General features: G+C 41.3%; 1 protein-coding gene and 1 long non-coding RNA gene across 2 annotated transcripts; one reads left to right on the top strand and one right to left on the bottom strand.

Annotated features, from left to right (window-relative positions):
• Nucleotides 1-2,355: 2,355 nt before the first annotated feature.
• On the bottom strand, nt 2,356-18,392 carry LOC309395050. Its single transcript, XR_014175841.1, has 2 exons — nt 18,225-18,392; nt 2,356-3,558 (listed from the first exon to the last, which is right to left on the bottom strand). It is a non-coding gene; the product is annotated as an uncharacterized lncRNA (long non-coding RNA).
• LOC309395049 (uncharacterized protein) lies at nt 6,620-12,498 on the top strand. Its single transcript, XM_081958816.1, has 2 exons — nt 6,620-7,918; nt 7,953-12,498. The coding sequence occupies exon 2, from the start codon at nt 11,273-11,275 to the stop codon at nt 12,404-12,406; it is 1,134 nt and encodes a 377-aa protein (XP_081814942.1). The 5' UTR covers nt 6,620-7,918; nt 7,953-11,272; the 3' UTR covers nt 12,407-12,498.
• Nucleotides 18,393-19,963: the final 1,571 nt, after the last annotated feature.

Consider the following 19,963-nt stretch of genomic DNA (forward strand, 5'->3'; position numbering starts at 1 on the left):
TGTGTATTTGTAAGCTTGTTTGCATACACTTCATTCTTCTGAAAGAAAAGAGTTTTGAAAGCGAGATTTGGAGGCCAAAGAGAATTAATTTCATATTTATGTATATTATGTTCAGAACTTATCTTTTTTTCCTACAGAGCAAACTAGAGGCTCCCATATTATTGACTGCATGCTATATCTAGGTTTGCACCCAGCTATGTGGGCACATTGGGAACAAGACAGCCAGAGCGCAAAGTTGTTTCTGGTTGTTTGCCCATTTATTTTCATGGCTTCCAAACCAATTTGAAGGCCACATTTCCTTCCTACCACGAATAGATGCCATTGCCAGCCTCTACATATTCAGCTCCCTTTACATTACAGAAACAGCTGCCTGTTTAATTAATTTAGTGATTTAGAGACCAACTTAGAAACTTGTTTCAAACTCTCCATATTTTTCCAGTGGCACTTACAGAGACTTCATAGTGGTGAGCTGAGGTTTACTGAATCCACCATTAAAATTTAAAGTCATATTTGTGATTTTATAACTTTAGTAGCTGTGTCTCTTCAAGGCATTCTAAACTGACATTTTAACTGCATCATGTTTTTAAAAAGGAGAAAGCATGAAAAAAAGTGGTTTGTAGTTAACTGGTTTGTAATTTTGAATAGCATTTTCCCTACAATGTAGTGTTTCTTGGATTTATTCCATCCTAACCGTTTTTGGAATAACCAGCCTTTTTAAAGTTATAAACATTGAAGAGAGGTAGGACTACTTATGTCATCTTCCCAAATTCGATGCACAGTATATATGTTGGATTACAATTCTCCAACAAGCATGGTTAACAGATATGCTGTATGGGATTGATGGAAGTTGCAGACCAATCTATCTTGAAGATGCCAGATTAAGAGAAGTTGCTATACCTGTCCTGTTTTTTTAACAGAATGTTCAGCACCTGCAGCATTAAGGAGCCCTGTGAGAACAAATCAGTGTGAGGATGATTAATGCAAGGTAGCAACCTGTGCTATTGCTTTTTACTCTGTATTACATCTGTCACCTTGAGTTCCAATTCCAAGGAAAGCAGAGCCCTTAGTCTGGTGTCTTCTTTATTTCATTCTTTTGTTCAGAAAGATGAATGTACAATGCTGGCAAGCATTAAGAATGTCACAGTGCTGTGTTCTCCTTTCTGAGCCGAATATAAGAACTACTGAGACTAGCATGGTGTCAACATTAAAAAGAACAATTTGGTAAAAAAGAAAAGCTTGTTCTCTCCATTTTAAAGGAAATAGGGTATTACTTCACTAATCCTGGTTCATAAAATGTAAATCAGGTTAGATGTAATTTGTAAATATGTTTTATATGGCTGAAGTTTCTTCCCTGAAAAGTCTTGAAGGCTAGCTGGTTGTTTTCCTGAACTGGGGATTTACTAAAATGCTTCCAGAACCTTGTAGAAAATCCAATTGACAAAAGAAACTTGTGCCATAAGAAAAATCCTGCTGAATCAAATCTGCCTTTTTCTACACTGTGACTTAAGGGGGTGTTCAAAAGCATGAGCACAGTCAGGTGTTTACAACCGGTATTGAGCAAATGCTGCCTTTCATTCTGAAGGTATTATAGTTTCACTGAAACCAGTAGCTCTATAGATTTGACTAGCTTTTTTTTAAAAAACCGATCCAAACCAGTATCACCAATCACATTCATCTAATAGAAGCAAATTCTATGTGCTTTATAAAGAATTACCTTATCTTGTATCTCCCCGAGTTTCACACTGATGCATGCTAGCCATGTTCTGGTATTTTGAGGAAAAATTTCTACATAGCTTTTATATACATTTATCAAATTTTGAATGAAAAAATAGTTCGTAGTCTTTTCATGCTAGAAAACAGCTTAATTATTTTGGGTATCCTATTTACATCCTTCCTAGCACTACAAAAGAGATGCAATGACCAGAATTGTATGAAGTATTACAAGGGCTATTTATAGTAGCTGTTCATAAGAAATGTGCACAATTTAAAAATAAGTTCAAAGTTATTGCTATTTTGAAAACCTCAGATTGGAATAGTTACAATCCTGATTTTAGTTAAGCCTTGACATCAAATGTTTTCTTAAAATTAAACTACAGTAGTTTAAACGGCAGTATAAATTGCTTTTTTAATTATGTAACTTTTTCAGCAGATTGGCTCTTCCTGGGACTCCTTCCCACATAGGAGATTTGTATTGACATGGGTGGAGGGGATGTCTGTATATCCGCATATGGTCTGTGGTCTATTTGACAAAAACCTGTAGTATCGTTATGCTTTGATGAGAATTTCTACTCCTGTTTTAGTCCTCTATGACCCCCCCCCCCAATGTCTTTGTTCATTAACGACTAGTTTTACCACTTTTAAGAGAAATCATTTATTGATTTATCTTGCATAGGTATAAATTACAGCAAAAATAACAGACTGTGCAGAATTTGTAACCTGCAGACTTAGATACACTCCTCCCAACCCTAAATACAAAAAGATTTTTTTAGGAGTTATTATTATTATTACTACAACCATTAATCTGTGGGGTACCTTCCTAAGGACAAAAATAAGTCTGGAAAAGTCATATTTTTCATGCTTTGCTTTTGTATCCACTTGAAAAACATACTGTATAAAAGCATTCCTGATGATAACCATTGGATATGTACAGTTTGGAAGCTACTATATTGTTTCCCAGTCAACAGTCTTAACTAGCCACCTGTAATTTAGTACCTTTTAATGTACAACTCCCATCGCTGTCTGTGGCTATGTGAAAAAAGTTAGATCTGAGAGTAGTGAGAGCAGCTGCATGCAAATGACAGGTTTTATTGGCACCATAAAATTGTAATACTTTTTCATATGCTTAAGTAAGGTCACAAGAATACAACTGTTATTTACCTTCACAATATTTATCTTTCGCAATACTGTTTCATTATTTCACAAAACCACTGCACTCTTTCATAACAAAAATCCCTGTCCTTAACCGGTCCCTATTTTGGAGAAATTACAAAAAAATTAATGTTACAATTAATGTTAAAAAAACTATACATAAACTACACGGGACAACTAAGAACATGGAGAATGGGGTGTGCCTTAAAATTTATTCCAAAGAGTGGATTAATGCAGGCCTATAATGTCCCTGAAGGAGCATAAGGATTCAGATGTTGAAACAAATTTTTGTAATTAGAATTCTTATGGCAAGGAAAACCGCTGTCCTTTTATCTATTTTTTTTAAAGTGCTGGAAGCCTTTACTGTAATGTTGAAGGAAAAGTCATCAATGTAATGATTACTATAGGTCAAAGAACATGCGACTTATTACTGGAACCTGAAAGATAGGATAAGATGCTACCTGATTCTGGGCACCTGATAAGGAAATACTGGAAGAATGATCAGCTAGCAATTCCTTGTTCTTATTCTTGGTGAATGGACTGATATAACTCATCTGTCATTTTTACAGGTACACCCAAGGAAAGATAGATAGTACCGGAGGTCTGCACCATCATCACAAATACTAGCTAGATCTTTCTGTTAGATGCAGCTATTAACATAGTTTATAGAGCCTAATAATGGTAACAAACCTTTGTTAGCTAAATATTTCTCAAGCATTTAACGTGCTATTATGTTATGTCACAGCAGTCACATCTTCATACCGAAGAAGTGAGGCAAGGCCCAAGTAATACTGTTTCTTCTATAATACTGCTATACGTATGCACCTGTTCTAGTTGCAGGAAACTTTGTCCTTTGCCCCACACTTCTTCTCTCAATAGGTGCATGGAATGAGTAACGGATACTACTCTGCCATTGTAGCTACCCAATGAAATTGTGACTTGGGGTCACGTGAGTGTGAAAGAAGTGCTACGTGGATCATGTGTTCCCAGATCCATGCAGCATATCTTGGGGCCCCTCATAGCCCAAAAACCCTTCCCAACTTCCCCTCGTATCATCTCTGATATGATAGCAACTTATGTCCACTCCAGGCACCCTCATGCAACCTTCCCAACCCATGCCATGGTCCCATATTCCATGCCTGATTGCTATGGCACCTCTCATACACCTCTGTTATCCCCTTACATTCTTCTTGACAGACAGATGGGGTGGTGAAGGTGGGAAAAGAGACGCAGGGGGGTGGCACGGGTTGAGACTGCAGGACAGTGGCATGTGCCAGGAAGGGTGTATCGGAGCCCCTCCCTTTCCAGAGGTAAGTGGCTGCTGCTGGGTGGGGAAGGGAATGAGGGATTGCATGATTGGCTGGGAAACTGTCATAGAATGTTGAAAATGAAAGTCATGTGACCACAGCTCAGCCAAGCCAGTAGCACTGAAGCAGCCAGTTTTCCCATATTTCATCCCCTCAAGATACACAAGTCAGGGATTTGGACACTTTCTGCAAGTTAGCCTATTAAAGGTAACTTGGCTCAAAGATGTTGCCCTATGATTCCCCAATTGCCTAGTTAAATGTCATGACAATGGGTTTTAGTAGTATATGATAGTTACTTCAGCTAAAGGGAACTTCCCTATCTTAAGAGGAGTATACATTAAAATAATGGTACATTTTGGAACATGTTAACTGGGATTCATGGAACTGAGTTTTGCTAAGGATTCAAAAGTTCAGATCAGAAAAGTGGAATATGAGCAATAGCAAGATCCCAGTACCTATTTCATTTAGATAGTCTTTTTAGAGGAATTGACTTGATCAATAGGAGAAAAAATGCTAGCGTTTGCGAACTTTTCTTCTGGACTCAATAAAACTGTTCAATCATAAACCATCTTCATACTACTTATATCTGATGTAAATCCTGATATGTTCTTATTTGTGCTGCTTCCTCTAAGAACTTGACACAAGTGTGGAGGCGGCTCTTTTTTGGCCATGTTTCAATGAAGCCAACACATTAAGTGGGACTTCTCACAGTTATCAAAGTAAGGATATTGGCAACAGTAGGATCAGTGGAAAAAGTTGTCTGCTAAGTGAACCTCAGCCCCTCTTTATAGAGAATTCAAATAGGTAAGTCAGAAGGAAGGAAGAGGGAGACTCCCCCATGTGTGCTATGTATGAATTATAGGGTTACTTCGTATTTTGAGCGTTAAAATTAGTTCATTATTGATGCTTTCCATACTTTCAGGTTGAATGTGATCGTTTACCCTAATCATCCTATAATTCTATAATTATAATTCAGAATACTAAAAAGGCAGTAGAACAGAGACGAGTCTGGCATGAAGTGGAAATAGGATTAGGTATTTTGAACTACAGTATATTCAGTGTTGTCTCAATATCAATATAGAATTCAAGTAAGCTCAAACTGAATTCACAAACTTCATTTTTAACAGACTTTGATTTTTGTATTTATACAATTCTGCCTCACTTTTTATAAAGATATTTTTCTGAATAGTACTGAAGAGTTTGTCTTGTGTTAATAGTAGCTGCTATAATCAGATTGTGAAGTAGCAGCAAGGACAAATCTGGCTCTAAAGTAGAACAAAGTGCATCGTTAAAGATTGCACCAAACAGCTTCTTAATTTGTCCCTTCTACATTTACAAATAATGGGCATTTTAAGACTTTTCAAGATTTTTTTTTTTTTAGTGTCTGGCACGTTGTAGCCCATTTCACTACAGTAGTCAAAGTACACAAATAGCCAGCATGTAATTGGTTTTAATAAGCAAGTTTGTTTTTTAAATCAGTCCCTTCCCCTGCAAATCTGGTTGGATTACAATTCCTTAATTTCCATATAATTCTATCTGTAGTTGTCTGACTGGAATTGTGAAAGTTGTAGCTCAGCATTCCTACTGTCAGCAGAATAGGGACGGCTACATTACAGTGGCTGGAAAGCTCCCATTCCCATTAGATGTTTTGATTTTTTAAAAGGGGAAAGGAAAAATAAATAGATAAAACATTGTGAGTGCTACAGCAGGAGAGTTAAATTAGTTGTCATTGCTGGTATCATAAGAACTGATTATTATACCGTATGGCCCATGTTTGTGCCACTATGTCCCATTTGAAAAAGTAGTGGGAATTGTAAATGGAGAAAAATATTTTCTCATGAAAATGTTATGTTATTAGTTATTTGTTGAGAGTGCAGGCAATTTATCATAGTATTGAATATTCTTGCTGTATAAATGGAGCTGTAGATAGAGGAGGCAGAAGAGAGTTGATGCCATAGGGAGAAGCCAAATTTGGATGCATAATTTTTTTTTTTGGCTCAGCTAGTTTTAGTAAAAAAAAATGCATAAATACTTGCTTTTCTTACAAGTAACCATAATGAAACATGAGGGGGAAAGAGCTCAACTGATCAGCTGGGAATTGTAAACACTTCGTAGGAGAAACCGAAAAATAAGCAGCCTATGAACCTCATGTCACCCTTCATAACCCATTTTGCAGCCCCATTGCTCTTTAGAATAGCCTTGAAAAAAATCTGAGCACAATTTTGGGAAGGGCCTCAAGGAGAATGACCTTAAAAAGGGCTCTAAGAAACCTAGTGCATTTTTAAAAATTCAGCACTCCCCCCACAAAAAATGAGAAGAGGAAAATATTGCCCAGCCTAGTAACATCATTGCCTACACACTGCTGCAATCTTTACAGGTGGAAAAATATTCAGTTTTACAAAATGTAATTTGTAGGAGGAAAAATATTGTCATCTCTGGAGCAAATTGTTTCTGACTTTTGAACAATCAGCCAAGACAGCATTTCCCTCACAGCTTTCTTTTAGGCTTCTGTTTGCCACTAATGGGAAGATTTCCCTTTGATGTGATTTGCCAAAGTGGTACTAACCTCTTCAGCTCAGTTTCTTGCTTCCTCCTAAACAGCTCTAACCACATCAGAAGAGTGTAGGCCGAGTAATCTCTCTGTTGGTCCATTGCCTCCCCTTAGTGTCGGTGGATAAAAAGGATGTTACCATCTGTCTGCATTACTCCCACTTCCTCTATACCTATGAACTTTAAAGAAAAATGTTATTCTCAGCAAAAGCTGCTTGTGCTATTTTATTCTCTCCTTGGAGTATGGTGCAAAATCCACTCTAAAAGTGCCAATATTTGGAGAGCATCCAAAGGATTGTTCTCCTAGTAAGTGGAGACATCATCCAGGCATGGGTATGATTCCATCAGGATCCAATCCGACTGGGTCTACAAGCATTAAAGACATGCCCACGAGGCTCCTCCTACACAGCTTAGACTCAGTCGATCCTTCAATTGGCTGTGTCTGTATCTCTCCTTGCTAAATAATTCGATTTTAAACTAAATTCTAGCTAAAACCTTCCAAATTTCTTCTAATTGGCTCTCTTTTAAATTTAATTCAGTTGGCTCTGATTTCTTTCGCTTTGGAGGCTTGTAGCCTCCAAGGGGCTCTTGCCTCTTTCTCGCTTGGCTCTAATCATCGCAGAGAACGCTAGCGGCTAGCCTACGAGGTTTTTACCTCAGGCTCTGCTAATTCGCTGATTGCTGCTGCCACGCTGCCCGAAAAGCCAATTGCTGCAGCCGCGCCGCCAGAAGAACTTGCGATCATCTCGATCTCGCTGGCTGAAGACCCTTCAAAACGCGGCAGCCGCCCCAAAGCCGCTTGAGCACAGGGCGTTTTGTACGCTGCCGCTCTTCCTTACCTCCTCAGCAGCATTCCTCCTTTCGGCCTCAAACGGCTCTTTCGGCTTGGGCGTTCATCCTCTGGCACCAAGGCATTCGTCGGGCGGCAAATTCTGTTGAGCGTTTATTCACCTTGTCGGTTCACTCCCTCAGCCCTTCCTCAGAGCCCTATCTACTCAGGTGGCCATTTTGTTTGGGTGGGAAGCCGTCGGTGGCCATTTTAGGCGCTCTCCTCAACCGTGAGTAATACCAACCAACAGGACCACTATTACACAGAGGGATGATCCACCTTCTCAGGCCATTATTTCTCCTCCAGTCCCCTCTGAGCCCAGGAGAAAAAAGAGAACCTGTGCTTCTCAGCCACCTACAGCCAAGCCTGCTAAGGCCCCTAAGACTGTTCCACCTCAGGAGTCCCCAAGCATAGCTACCCCTGGTTCCAACTGTGACAAGGCCTCAGATTTCTGCTCCACGAAAGGCCACTTCTAAGCCCAAGCATTGCAATGCTCCCATCTCTGCCCCACCGGTTTCTCCTCAAATAATGATCAATTCTTCTGAGGATCTCTCCACTGATACTGATGGGGATATCTCCACTCCTGCTTCTCCCTTAAACCCTGAGGATGGGATTGGGTTTCAAGCGGAGTATGATTCCGAAGGTGATATAGTGTCACCCCGGACATAGATGTGGGTTCTCCTTCCCCCAGAGCTATTACTGTCAACCCTAATGATATGGCTGACATCATGGCAGCGGCTATTGAACAAAGCATTGCTGCAAGCCTTCAGTATCAGGGTCCTGCTACTGCCACCCCTCAAGTGTGCTACTTCTAATAAATCAAACAAGGGGCACTCTTCCCGTTCTCAAGGGGTGGCTTCTGGAAGTACTTCTCAGCCCTCTGCTGCTGACTCTGAGGAACAGGTAACCCATGATTCCGATCTTTCGGATGATGAAGACTTTACACCGGCCCCTTCGGCCTCAATGGGCCTATTCAAACCTGCCTTGTTTCGCTCCCTCTTGTTCAAAAGGTCTCTGGCATCCCAGCCTCAAAACCATCCTCTCTGCTGAGGTTGACAAGACTGACACCACAGATCCACTCTTTTCATGGCCACCTGTCGAAAAGGATGTGGTTCCTTCACCAAAGCTGTTCTTGGAAGTAATTCAAAAATCAGTGGGCATCTCCGGGGGCAGGACCCCTCCCTTCTACACTAGACAAACAATTATACAATGTCAGTCCAGAGCTCTCTAAGCTTTTGGAAGTCCCTTCCATCAACTTACCTGTGGTTTCTCTTTCGTCACCCAATGCAGCCACTAATGCTCCAGAGGACGCTCTCCGTCCTGAGGAAAAACGCTTTGAACAGTCATTGGTTAAAGGTCATCAGTCCGCCGCATGGGCAGTCCGGACCGCCTCTTCTGCTTCTTTTTTCAACAGGACAGCCCTCCATTGGCTGAAGCAGATGCAGGACAGAATTCCTCCTGCAGATTCCCATTCTCATCAGGACATCAACAAGCTCAAAGCAGCAATGGAATACACTGCCGATGCCTCTCTAGGTGCGGCTCGTTTCTCCTCCAAGTCGATGGCATCATCAGTCACCACAAGACATCTTCTATGGTTGAAGCAATGGCAAGCGGAGGCCACAGTGAAGTGGTGTTTGGCTTCTTCTCCTTTTTCTCCCAGTCTGCTCTTTGGCCCGCTTTTGGAACCTCTCTTAGTAGAGTCCAAGGACAACGAAAGGTGCTTCCTTCTGCCAACCGCAAAGCAGTTTCTAAACCTTCTTCTTTTTTTCATAGGTCGTCCTTTCGAGGGACGGACGGGGGATTTGCCTACCCCTGTCCTCAATGCCATGCTCCCGCGAGACAAGGCCCTCCGTCTTGGGACAGATCCAATAGAAATTCCCAGTGTTTCTCCTACAGGAAGCCTTTCAAGGGCGGCTCTAACCGTTCCTTCCAAAAGCAGAAGTAATCCTATCAGGAAACTCCCAATTGGGGGCTGTCTTTCAGCTTTCGCCGATCGTTGGGACGACATCACCAACGATGCCTGGATCAGGCATACCATCCGATTTGGCCTGGCCCTGGAATTTCTAGTCCCCCGCAGACCTTCATTCTATGTCCGGTCTCTAAGGACATCACCAAAAGACATCTGGTTGAACTCGCAATTGGCCATCTCCTCCTCATTCAGGCCATTGAGGAGGTGCTCCCTGACCAACATGGGCAGGGGTTTTATTCCCATCTCTTCATAGTGCCTAAGTCTTCGGGGGGTTGGAGGGCAATCCTCGACCTCAAATTTCTGAGCAAATTTATAGTTTATAGGTTTAAAATGCACTCTCTGCTATCCATCTTGGAGAGCATTCGGCCTAATGACCTCCTCTCCTCGGTGGATCTCACAGAGGCATACTTTCATATCCTTATTCTTCCAGATCACAGGAAATTCCTCCGTTTCTCCTATGCAGGGAATCATTTTCAATACTGTGTCCTTCCATTTGGTTTGTTGTCTGCCCCGAGGGTCTTAACCAAAATCCTTGCTGTGCTGGCTGCCCATGTTAGAACTATGCCCGTTAGAATTCTCTGTTACCTTGATGATGTTTTGTTACTGTCCAGGTCCCTGCACCAGGCACACAGAGACGTCCAGATCACTCTTCAGACTCTAGAAGAACATGGCTTTCTGGTCAACTTGAAGAAAAGTCATCTGCAGCCCACAACTCACCACATGCACCTGGGGGCCGTGACAGACACCTCCCTGGAACAGTTCTTCTTATCACCAGAATGGCAGGTGAGCATTCGTGATCCATCAGAGGCCAGCCGCAGGTTCCTCTCATTCACCTGTCACAATATCTGGGAAAAATGGTGTCCAACATCGTTCTGTGGGCCAGTTTCCACAGTTACCAGCTCCAATGGTTTCTGCTACCATATCAGAAGGCAGACTGCAGTTGCTCGATGTACAAGGTTCTTCTAATCTCAGAGGTAAGCCAGTCCCTTCACTGGTGGCTCTCTCCTGCCTTGGAACAGGGCTCTCTATTTTGTGACCACCCACGCATCACTCTAACCACAGATGCGAGTCTGCAAGGCTGGGGAGCTCACATTCTGTCACACACAGCCCACGGCCTTTGGTCACGCTCCAACCAGAGGAACAGTATCAACTGGTTGGAGCTGAAAGCTGTCCTTCTGGCTCTTCTTCAATTCGAACATCTCGTGGCCAATGCGCATGTGTTCGTCCTTCCGGACAATACCACCGAACAATATGTGCCAAGGCGCACATAAAACGGCGGGGGGGGGGGACGAAATCCCGACGCCTAATGACCTTGTCTTTTCAACTGGGGTCCTGGGAGGAGACCCACCTATTGTTTCTCTGGGCCGAGCACATCTTGGGGGTCCAGAACTCCCAGGCAGACGACCTCAGGCGTATTCACATAGACCCAGCAGAGTGCAGCCTGCATCAGGGAATCTTTCAACAACTGGCTGTCAAGTACGGCCTTCCGATTCTCTATCTTTGCTTCCCAGGGCAACAATCAACTGCCAAGGTACTTTACGTGCTATGCGATCCCAGTGGCGGAGGGCGTAGACGCTCTGACGTGTGAGTGGCCTCTCAGCCTTCTGTATGCTTTTCCTCCAACCTCTGTCATACAGCACGTAATACGGAAAATGCTGATGGAGGAGGCAGAGCTGATTCTGATCGCTCCTCAGTGGCCTCATAGACCGTGGTTTGTGCCGATCTGCTGAACCTCTCGGTAGTTCCACCATGGCAACTTCCTCAGTTTCCCTCTCTGCTCCTTCAAGGGTCATTCCAGCATCCCGACATTCCTTGGTTATGACTAACCACCCGGAGATTCAGCGGGAGGCTCTGAAGACTGCCAATCTTTCCACTGAAGTTATTCACACAATTCAAGCTTCTAGGCGCTCTTCTACTAACCGCATTTACGATGCCACTTGGACACAGTTCTCTGTCTGGTGCCATAGAAAGGGCATTGCTCCTTTGCAGTCTTCCATCCCTCATATTCTCCAGTTCCTTCAACAGGGGCTAGATCTAGGACTCTCGCCAAACACTCTCTGTTGCCAGGTTGCGGCCCTGTCCTCTGTCCTCTCACTGACTTCCACTCAGCCCCTTTCTCATGACCCGCTTATCCGTCGCTTCTTGAGGGGTGCCACAAACATCAAATCACCAACAATATACAGGTTCACGACTTGGGATGTCTCCAAAGTCCTGGCCTCTTTAACTCAGACTCTCTTTGAGCCTTTACATTCTGTATCTTTATATGATTTGACTTTAAAAGTGGTTTTTCTTGTAGCCATAACCTCAGCGAGGCATGTTTCCGAGCTGGCGGCGTCCATCAGACAAAATTTATGCATCTTTCATCCAGATAAGGTCGTCCTCCGCCTTGATCCAGCTTTTGTACCTAAGGTAAATTCTGTATTCCACAGAGCCCAGGAACTGGTGCTTCCTGATTTTTGCCCTCAACCATCTCATCGGCTGGAGTGTAAGTCGCATTACCTTGATGTACGTCGTACTCTACGCGTTTATATTAAACGAACTGCCGTTTTCAGGCGTTCTGAGGCTCTTTTCGTGAAGTTCCAGCCGGGAGGTAAGAAAGGCTCCAAGGCCTCTTCTTCTGACATTGGTTGTTGGGTACGAGTGGCTATTTCTAGGGCCTATTCCGTCCTCTCTCTGCCTGTTCCGCCCAACATCACGGTGCACTCCACACGCAGCGCTGCCACCTCGGCTTCCTGGTCATCTCAAGTTTCATTAGAGGAGATCTGCCGAGTGGCCACGTGGACTTCTATTTCTCCGTTCATCCGCCACTACAAGCTCGACAGATATGCCTCAGCTGACGATTCATTCGGTTGGCGCGTGTTGCAGCGAGTGGTTTCTGATTAAGGTTATTAAATTCTATTCAGGACCCTCCCGATGGGACAGATTGGGCTTTGGTATGTCCCATGCCTGGATGATGTCTCCACCTACAAGGAGAATGGGCGTTGGTTACTTACCTGATACGCCCTCGGGACGGTGGAGACATCATCCAGCCCCTCCCTTTCTTCATGTCTTTCACCTTGATTTTTCTCTGTTTTCTTGCCTTGAGGAGAGATTATGAAATCCCATGCACCACCTGCCCTACCACATATATCGGACAGACCAACAGAAGAATAAAGGCACGCATTGAAAAACACAAAAACTCAGTCAGAAAGGAGGAACCAACTTCTTCCCTGGTCCAACACCTCAAAGCCACAGGACATGATATAGACTTTAAAAAGACCAGAACTATTGCCAAAATTGAACACTTTAACAACAGAATAATCAGAGAAGCTATTGAGATAGAAAAACGGCCACACAGTATGAATAAACGAGATGATACCTCCCGCCTACCAGCCATTTGGAAACCCGCCCTCACTAACAAACGAGTCCCTAACACAAAAAATGATACCAGACCCACACTCACGAAAACCACATAGGATGTCACTATCACACATCCACGCAAAAAGCAAGCCCAAACCCACACCGAGGATGACCTCAAACCAGAAGCCCGACCACAAACCAGAATCCAGACCACAGCTGCATTATTAGCCACTTTAAACCCCTCCAATCCATACATGAAGCAAACTGATGCCCACCACGGAGATGTGGCACTACCACAAACGCGAAGCCAAACAACAGTAACGCAACTCACCAGCTCAAATCCCTCTGCAACTCAGACTAACACAAGCACAACCAAGCCCCCACCCATACAGAACACACCCCCATCCAATCAGAGCACAGCCAAACTCCCATCCAATCAGAGCACAGCCAAGCCCCCTACCAATCAGAATACACCTCCTCACAATCAGAATGCAGCCAAGCTCCCACCCAATCAGTTCAAATCCCCACTGGCAGTTAAAAAGAGGAACCGGCCGAGACCTCACATTGCTCCTGGAAGCACCAAGCCGGAAGCACCAACCTGAAGATGATGAATGAGACTTCATCGAAACGTCATGAAGTATCTTCATGAAGATACTTCCAATTCTACGCGGGAAAAACCCGAACAACCAAAGACGTACATATAAACACCTGCGAAAACCTCAAAAAACATATATATATAATCTGAGACAGTTTACACAGCGATCTATAAGTCACGACTTCGTCTAAGCTGGGTAGGAGGAGCCTCGTGGTCGTGTCTTTAATGCTTGTAGACCCAGTCAGATTGGATCCTGACGGAGTTATATCCATGCCTGGGTGATGTCTCCACCATCCCGAGAAAGGGCATATCAGGTAAGTAACCAACACCCATTTTATTAATTCCAGAGCTAGCAGGTTACAATGAGTCATTGGTCTCTTGCAAAGAGCAGGAGCTGCAACATTACATAAATCTTACGTAGAATGTTGTTCAAATACTGAGCATGGGGCCACATAGCAGAAAGCCCAAATACAAAATAATGGCTTTACAATTAATAGGGAAACAGGATAACAAAAAAAAAGTAAGAACCTAGGTTTATTACTGTTTATGAAATGTGAAATCATTAAAGATACATTCCTATAAAGAAATACTGTGTAGTATTTTTGGTGTATGAGTTGAGCCAAGGTTTTGGTTGCCATCCTAACAGGCAACCTTGCATTCACAGCCAGAAATAAGGAGGCACAACAGTTTACCGTATATCCTTGTGTTCTGGCTCCACTCAAGGACTGAATAGTGTAATAACTTAAGCACTGGCAGACACATATTGCCACAGTTTAAGTCATTAAAGCATGTTACATGAAGGCTACAGGAAAGGGCATTAAGTAAATGCAATATGCTGTACTATACACATATAAACAATCATGAACATGGTTATAAACGGATTCAGTCCAAGTTCTTATTTCAGTTTACGACTAGAGCAAACTGCATGCTTTTTTAAATTCTCTGCAAAGCAAGTTTTTTTGGATAGTTCTAGTTTCCTCCTGTATTCAGTATGTCATAAACACCTCACGGACTAGTTCTTGAGCTCCTAACTATAATATAGAGCAGTGTTTCCTAAATTGGGGTCTTCTGGATGAACTGGAACAGCATCTCTCCTGCCCATGCTTGTTGGGAATTTTGGTCTCAACATATTTGGAGGGACCCAGCTGGGAAATTTGCTGTAAAGTGTTGGTGGACAGGGAAATGGCCTCATTTGCTCAACCTATTACAACTGTTCTGTTCCGTAAATGAAGTTGCTAGATCCAGAAAAACCTTCCTGACCCGCGGAGAAGACGACGGCCATTACGGCTGAACCAAAGCTGTGACAGCTGGAACGAAGAAAGACTTCCCCTCCCTCCCTTTTAAAATTGGAATAGATGGTTCTTCTAGAATAAAAACCAGATTAATAAAGAAAATAGAGGAGTATGGAGAAGTTGCAGGACTGAATATAAATAAAGAAAAAACTAAAATACTAGTTAAAAACCTTACTGATAAACAGAAAAATAAACTGACAGGAAAGATAGATCTTCAGATAGTCAAGAAAGTGAAGTATTTAGAAATTTACCCAACAGCAAGATGTGCAACAATCAAAGACAACAACTATAAAAAGATAATGCAATGAATTAAACTGGACCTAGAGAAGTGGAAAAGTTTGTAATTTTCAATGGTAGGAAGAATAGTTACTATAAAAATGAGTATATTGCCGAAACTACTGTTCCTATTTCAAACTATACCGATAAAACTCGAGAAAAAATATTTCGAGGAACTGAATAAAATAATTTTGAAATATATTTGGCAAGGGAAATAATCAAAATAAGATTGAAAATGCTACAGGAGTCTAAAAGTAATGATGGATTTGGGTTACTGGATTGGGAGCTGTACATCCAGGCCTCTGCACTTATGTGGGTGAAAGACTGGACAAACTTGAGGGTAGAAGATCATTAGTATTGGAGGGCCATGATATTCAATTAGGTTGGTACACCTTTTTGGAGTATGGAAAGAACACAGCACATAGATGTTTTCAAAGATGTTATGTGAGGAATGCTTTATTTATCATATGGGACAAAGTTAAAAGAAAAAATAATAGGAACATTCAGTCTGGCTTTCCACGATGGAAGCATTGATATATCCTAATATTGTTAACTTGGAAAAAATTGTAACCTATAAAGACATCTTAAATGAGAAAGGGGAACTTAAAATTAGGCAGGAATTATAAAACCAAGGGGTGGACTTAGCATGGTGGCCGCGCCTGCAAATGCAATTGAGATATGAGAAAGATGTAAAAATATGGGGTTTTTATAAAGAACCAACAACACTTGACCAGATACTATTAGAGATAGATGAAAAATTGATAAAGAAACTATATAATGGTTCCCCTTGCACATATGTGCTAATTGTTCCCGACTCTAGGGGGTGATGCTTATTTCCGTTTTAAAGCCAAAGAGCCAGGGCTGTCTGAAGACGTCTCTGTGGTCATGTGACCAGCATGACTAAATGCCAAAGGCACGTGGAATGTTGTTACCTTCCCACTAAAGGTGGTCCCTATTTTTCTACTTGCATTTTTACATGCTTTCGAACTGCTAGGTTGGCAGAATCTGGGACAAGTAACGGAAGCTCACTCCATTATGCGGCACTAGGGATTCAAACTGCTGAACTGCCAACCTTCCTGATTGCCAAGTTCAGCATCTTAGCCACTGAGCCACTGCATCCCTTAAAAGAAACTATATAGTTACCTGTTAAGCCTCAAAATGGAAGATGAACAAATTAAAAAAAATAACATGGGCAAAAAAAAAAATTTGGTTATGCGATAGAACTAGATAAATGGCAAAAACTTTAGGACAGAAAATATAAACTGACAATGGCTACTTCATATAAGGAAAACTTACACAAAATGTTCTACATATGGCATCTGCCAGTAGCAAGATTAGCAAAGTTGTTTAAAAGACTAAAAGACTTTCTTTTTGGCGTTGCTGAGAGACAGTCACAGGGAATGTGGCTCCGCGAACCTAGTCTGAATTCTCATGGGAGGGGAGGGGCCTTAAAGGGCTAAAGTCACCTTGTAGGGGTGCCGAAAAAAGGAGGGACGTCTTGCAAATCATGGAGAGTGGCAACTCTTCTGCTTGATCCGAGGCTCACTCTCCTATCCAATGAGGAAGGAGAGGCAGCCATTATGGCCACCATGAAGCTGGGATAACTGAAGAAAGAAATATTCTGGAGCGGTGTTTGAACAGTGGACTGGAGCTGGATGAGATGATTTTCATTTCTTTACTAGAGATTAAACCCCCAAAAAATAAACGCCGAAAAGATAATTCTCCAAAATGTTAAAAGAGGTGAACAATTACTTAGAGAGAAAGATTACAGACTCGAAAGAAAATTATATCCTAAGAGAGGTTTTTAAAATATAGAATGACTGGATTTGAATATCTTATTGGCAACATCTTGAATAGGCATTTTTGAAATGCTGGAAACATTGGAAAAAAGTGGAAGAACTTATTTGAAGAAATTGGAAGCTGTCAGATTGGGTGTCACTCTGAAATTTTTGGCAATGATGCTATCTACTGGTGAAAGAAAGGAAATACACTATATCAAGGCTGGGAAGTCGTTGAAAAAATTTCTAATACTGAGTGGAGACAAACACATCTGGAAAACTCTGTTTTTGATGTATACTGTCTGATACCTATTTGTTTCACAACTAAGGAGGAAAAAATTTCAAGAGTTGAAGATTGCTAAGTAGACTGGTTAACAAACACTTGGAACTATTATCGAAATCAAAGAACTGGTTATGTGCTGATGAAGACAAGGGAAAATCTGGTAGTAAACTGACTAGTGGATGACTATAAAGACCTATAAATAATGTGTACCTTGAGGAATAACTCTGGGACTCTGGGAATAAGTCAAAATAATCTGATTTATTTGACAATAAGATCAGGTGAACAAAAATATCAGTAAGTGCTCCTTAATTAAGCCTTTTAGCTTTCGTGCATCACAAGAATACAACTGCTATTTACCTTCACAGTAATTACCTTTCTCAACATTGTTCCATTATTTCATAAAACCACTGCATGTTTATCATGCCATATTAAACCCTAAGTCAATCAAATGTCTTGAAAATACATTATTCCAGAAGTTTCAGTTTCCTTGTAGATAGAACTATCCATTCTTTCAAAACAAAAATCCCTGTCCTTAATCGGTCCCTATTTTTGAGTAATTACAAAAAAAGTTAATGTTACAATTAATGGTTAAAAAAAACTATACATAAACTACATGGGACAACTAAGAACATGGAGAATGGGGTGTATCTTAAGCTTTATTCCAAGCAGTGGAATATATGTATTATATGCAGGCCTATAATGTGCCTGAAGGAGCATAAGGATTCAGATGTTGAAACTATTTTTTGTAATTAAAGAGACAGCGGTTTTCCTTGCCAGAAGAACTCTTACCTAATGTTTAAAAAAAGAGTGCTGGAAACAGCCTTTACTGTAATGTTGAAGGGAAATTATTTTAGGTCAAAGAACATGCGACTTATTACTGGAACCTGAAAGATAGGATAAGATGCTACCTGATTCTGGGCACCTGATAAGGAAATACTGGAAGAATGCTCAGCTAGCAATTCCTTGTTTTTATTCTTGGTGAATGGACTGATAGAACCCATCTGTCACTTTTACAGGTACACCCAAGGAAAGAAAGATAGTACCGGAGGTCTGCACCAACATCACAAATACTAGCTAGATCTTTCTGTTAGATGCAGCTGGTTAACAAAGTTTATAGAGCCCAATAATGGTAACAAACCTTTGTTAGCTAAATATTTCTCAAGCATTTAATGTGCTATGTTATGTAACAGCAGTCACATCTTCATACCGAAGAAGTGAGGCAAGGCCCAAGTAATACTATTTCTTCTATAATACTGCTATATGCATGCACCAGTTCTAGTTGCAAGAACCTTGTTCTTTGCCCCACTTCTCTCAGTAGGTGCATGGAATGGGTAACGGATACTACTCTGCCATTGTAGCTACCAAAGTGCAGCAGTAAACTTGTGCACATTGTGCACATCCACTACGTTTATATTTACAATTGAGAAAATGCTTTTAAAACAAAGCCCCAAAGCAGAGGAAATGGCCAAGCCCAGCCTACTCCACTATCACCTATCCTTAGGGATGAAAGGAACCAGTTGACCCAATTGGACTAGGTTTTTTTTCCTGCTGCAAGAGAAATGCTGCAACTCCTCTAGTGCTAGCAACAATCATTTGGAGAACTACAGTTTTCCTAACTTTAACCACATATATCAAAGATTGAACCCAGGACATTCAACATTTACAGTACTCTAGTGTAGAACACTATACGGTCCTGCTACCAGATATCTCTACATTCTTTCTTCAGTTGTCAGCATGGTTACCTACCTAAATGTTTATGTGGCTTCATATAAATAATAAAAGCCATTGCAGTCAAGAATAGAGATAATATTCACGTTGGCTAGAGTGTTCCAAATGCCAGATTATTTTCCCCCATCTGATCTCTGTTCTGGTAATCCCAACCTATCTGGATTAATTTGGGTCATCAAGTCAATGTCAACTATTAATTACCACACTGACAGACATCTAGGATGACCAGCACATCTGGAGGAACCCAAATTGGAAATGCTAGACAAGTCTTCCCCTTAGGTCAATTTTTCTAAAGCAGGAAGCATTTGTTGATTCCAAAATTATTTCAGTCTGAAAAATTGGGTCTTTTGAGACCCATAAAAGTCTCCATGCTCTTTTGCCATGTATGGCTATTTCCTTCTCAAGTAAGGGTGGAAGGAGGAATTATTTAGGCAACAATCCAGAAGGCTATATCTACTGAGCACAGATTTCATTCAAAGATGATCCATTTAGTCAAAAGAAAAATGTTCTTTTCATAAGCCTATGCTAAGTACAAAGCTTTTCCACTACAAAGGGTAGCAGTTAAATAGAGTGTGACACTTTCAAAGAAAAAGGACACCATTTTAAAACTCTTTCTCCCTGTAAAATTGTTTCCGTGATCAACAATTAGCATAACAGGGAGCTACGTAGGTTTTTTTTGGCTTGCTGTTTTATTCTTTGCTGTGTTTGTTTTCAATTAAAGGGGGAGGCTGCTTTTTCATGCCATAAGCAATGTTTAAAAAATTATGCCACCTCAGGACTCTGATTAATGCTTATATTTTGCTATATAGATTGCAGAAATATGGCAGTTTTCTTTACTATTGAGTGATCATGGGACTAAGTTTAGCAAGTTATTATAGACATTTAGTTGCACTTTCTCTGTCTCAAGTAACTATTCAAATAAATGGCTAAAAATTCAATTAGCTTAGAAATATAAGGTTGTGGTACATTAGAAGTTCAGGTTCCTGCTACTCTTAATTGCTTATGAGATTAATATGTATGTTATGCAAGCTTAAAAACAGCATTTAATCCCTTTCCAACATATAGAGTCCAAATCATGGCGGCTTCTGATATATCTACATTATCATCAGGAGTTGAAATCAACTCAAGAGTCTTTTAACTTTTTGTGAA

The sequence above is a fragment of the Natrix helvetica genome, assembly GCF_964273705.1.
Source record: "Natrix helvetica genome assembly, chromosome: 6".
Taxonomy (NCBI): Eukaryota; Metazoa; Chordata; class Lepidosauria; order Squamata; family Natricidae; genus Natrix; species Natrix helvetica.

Bases quoted from the DNA above. Each gene is read 5' to 3' on its own strand.
- LOC309395049 (XM_081958816.1), top strand. From the start codon at position 11,273: ATGGCAACTTCCTCAGTTTCCCTCTCTGCTCCTTCAAGGGTCATTCCA.